Genomic DNA, 1,810 nt, shown 5'->3' on the forward strand with positions numbered 1-1,810 from the left:
CTAAACGGGTGCGGGGGGTACCCGGGCATGGTGTCCGTGAGGTCCCACGTGCTGTCCCTCCTTCCTGGGGCATGTCCCCGCAGGAAGGGCTGGGGCATCTGCCCTCACCTCCTGCTCAGCACAGACCTGGAGATGCCACCCACGAGACCGGCACGGGTGCTGGGGCATTCACCGCATCCCTCAGTAAGTCGCTTCGGGAGCTAATCGTGTGTTATTTGAAAAAGAAAAGCATTTTCCCCCTGTATTGGAGTAAGGAAAACTGAGGCAGCACGCGTAAGAGGACAAGGGCTCTGTAGCAGTCACGCGTGGGCTTGAACTGCTCTTAGAAGACCTTGAGCACCTTCTCAGGCTCATTCACGCTCGGGTGTTGCCCAGAGGGTTTATTAGTGCTGCTGGGGCCAGGCACTGAATCTGCTCTGGTTTGCACGACAAACTTCTCCGGTGAGCGACGGGTTGGTGCCGGGCAGGGGCTGGGCGGCAGCAGATGGGGGGTAATTACTGCTCCTTGGTGGATCTGGGTTTAGGGGGGAATTTCTTATGTTGCCTTTTAGAAATAAAGCAAGGAAGGACAACGCAGCAAATCAGTCAGGGTGAAGATCTTGTCCGAAATGTATATCTATAAAGATACATGCACACACAATTCACACACCACACTTGTTGTAATAGGAGCCCGGCATCCACCAGTAACGTACGTGACAGGTAATTTATATACCATGAACCAGCGCTGAAATACGCGCCCTACCTCCTCCTTCATGGCCCCCTAAATTAAACCTGTTAGCTATCTGCAGGCTTAACATTAATTAAAGTTTTACCGACCAGTTAGGGTATTCAGAAAAGATACAGGATGAGGTAACCACGTTTCTGACCGGGCTGCGTTCGGCTGCTCGACTGCCGATTGCTTGGGCAGTGCATCTGCCTCGGCTCTCGACGCCGAATGGGAGGTGAGCATCGTCTTCAATTCAGACCCGTGCTTGCTGTTCACGTGCTTTTGTGAATCGCACATCGATCCCCAGGTGCTATTAAGGGTATAAACCGCCGGGTTTTAAAGTTTTAGTTGTGGGCTCAAGCTAAGCTGTGGGTCTGAACAGGCGTTGAAGGTGGTGGGGACGTGTCTCACAGGCAGCGGCGGGTTCAGCCTTGATGCTGCAGCAGGACGTGGCCAAGGTGGGCTTTGCTCATCTAAATGCAGGTTTTTGAGTCACCTGCCTGGTTGCTGGCATCTGGGGTCACCTGGGCTGTCCTGGGGACCACGTGAGCATCCCCGTGGGGCACGGGGCATGGGGGAGACCCATTGCACTGGAGGTTTAGAGACTAAACAGAAACGTAGGCACTAGTGGAGGGGGGTCAGAGGGTGCTTTGGGCTGTGCATGTGTGTTTTAGGGTGAACTGAATCGTTTCCTCTGCCTTGCTCTGCACCAGGACATGATGGGATGTGAGACACCTGCATTTAGGCATCTTCATTGGGACCTGCATCTTAACCATCGTGTTTTCATTGCGCTGCTTCCTCCCGGTACACCCTATTAAACCCCGCTTCACTCGTGCCGGGGGAAACCCAGGTACCACTAAATCCCAGGTGCAAAAACCCCTTGGTTCGGCTCCGGATACGCAAAACCCCACGCTCGTGCGGGGCAGCCCATCTGCAGGTCGCAGCAAGCCCTCTGCTCGTGCTTGCTGGAGGCTTAAGAATTCATGCCTGTTCTCCCAGCAAAGCCAGCTTAGCTACCTGTGGTGAACTGGGCGAGGGCCGGCCGGCTCTCGTTGGCACCCCGGAGGGCGCTGACGGCGAGGCGGTAGCGGGCGCCGGGGCGCA

General features: G+C 55.5%; 1 protein-coding gene across 1 annotated transcript in view; it reads right to left on the bottom strand.

Moving 5' to 3' along the window:
- The window catches only part of LOC104624912 (tenascin-R-like), a gene marked incomplete at its 5' end in the record, with an annotated part of 17,581 nt that extends 15,776 nt beyond the window's left edge, over positions 1 to 1,805 (bottom strand). Inside the window, 2 exon segments of the mRNA XM_010292396.1 lie at positions 22 to 64; positions 1,724 to 1,805. Of these exon segments, the coding sequence (XP_010290698.1) occupies positions 22 to 64; positions 1,724 to 1,805 (125 nt within the window).
- Between the last annotated feature and the right edge of the window lie 5 nt (positions 1,806 to 1,810).

This window comes from Phaethon lepturus, unplaced genomic scaffold (assembly GCF_000687285.1).
Source record: "Phaethon lepturus isolate BGI_N335 unplaced genomic scaffold, ASM68728v1 scaffold38688, whole genome shotgun sequence".
Lineage (NCBI taxonomy): Eukaryota > Metazoa > Chordata > Aves > Phaethontiformes > Phaethontidae > Phaethon > Phaethon lepturus.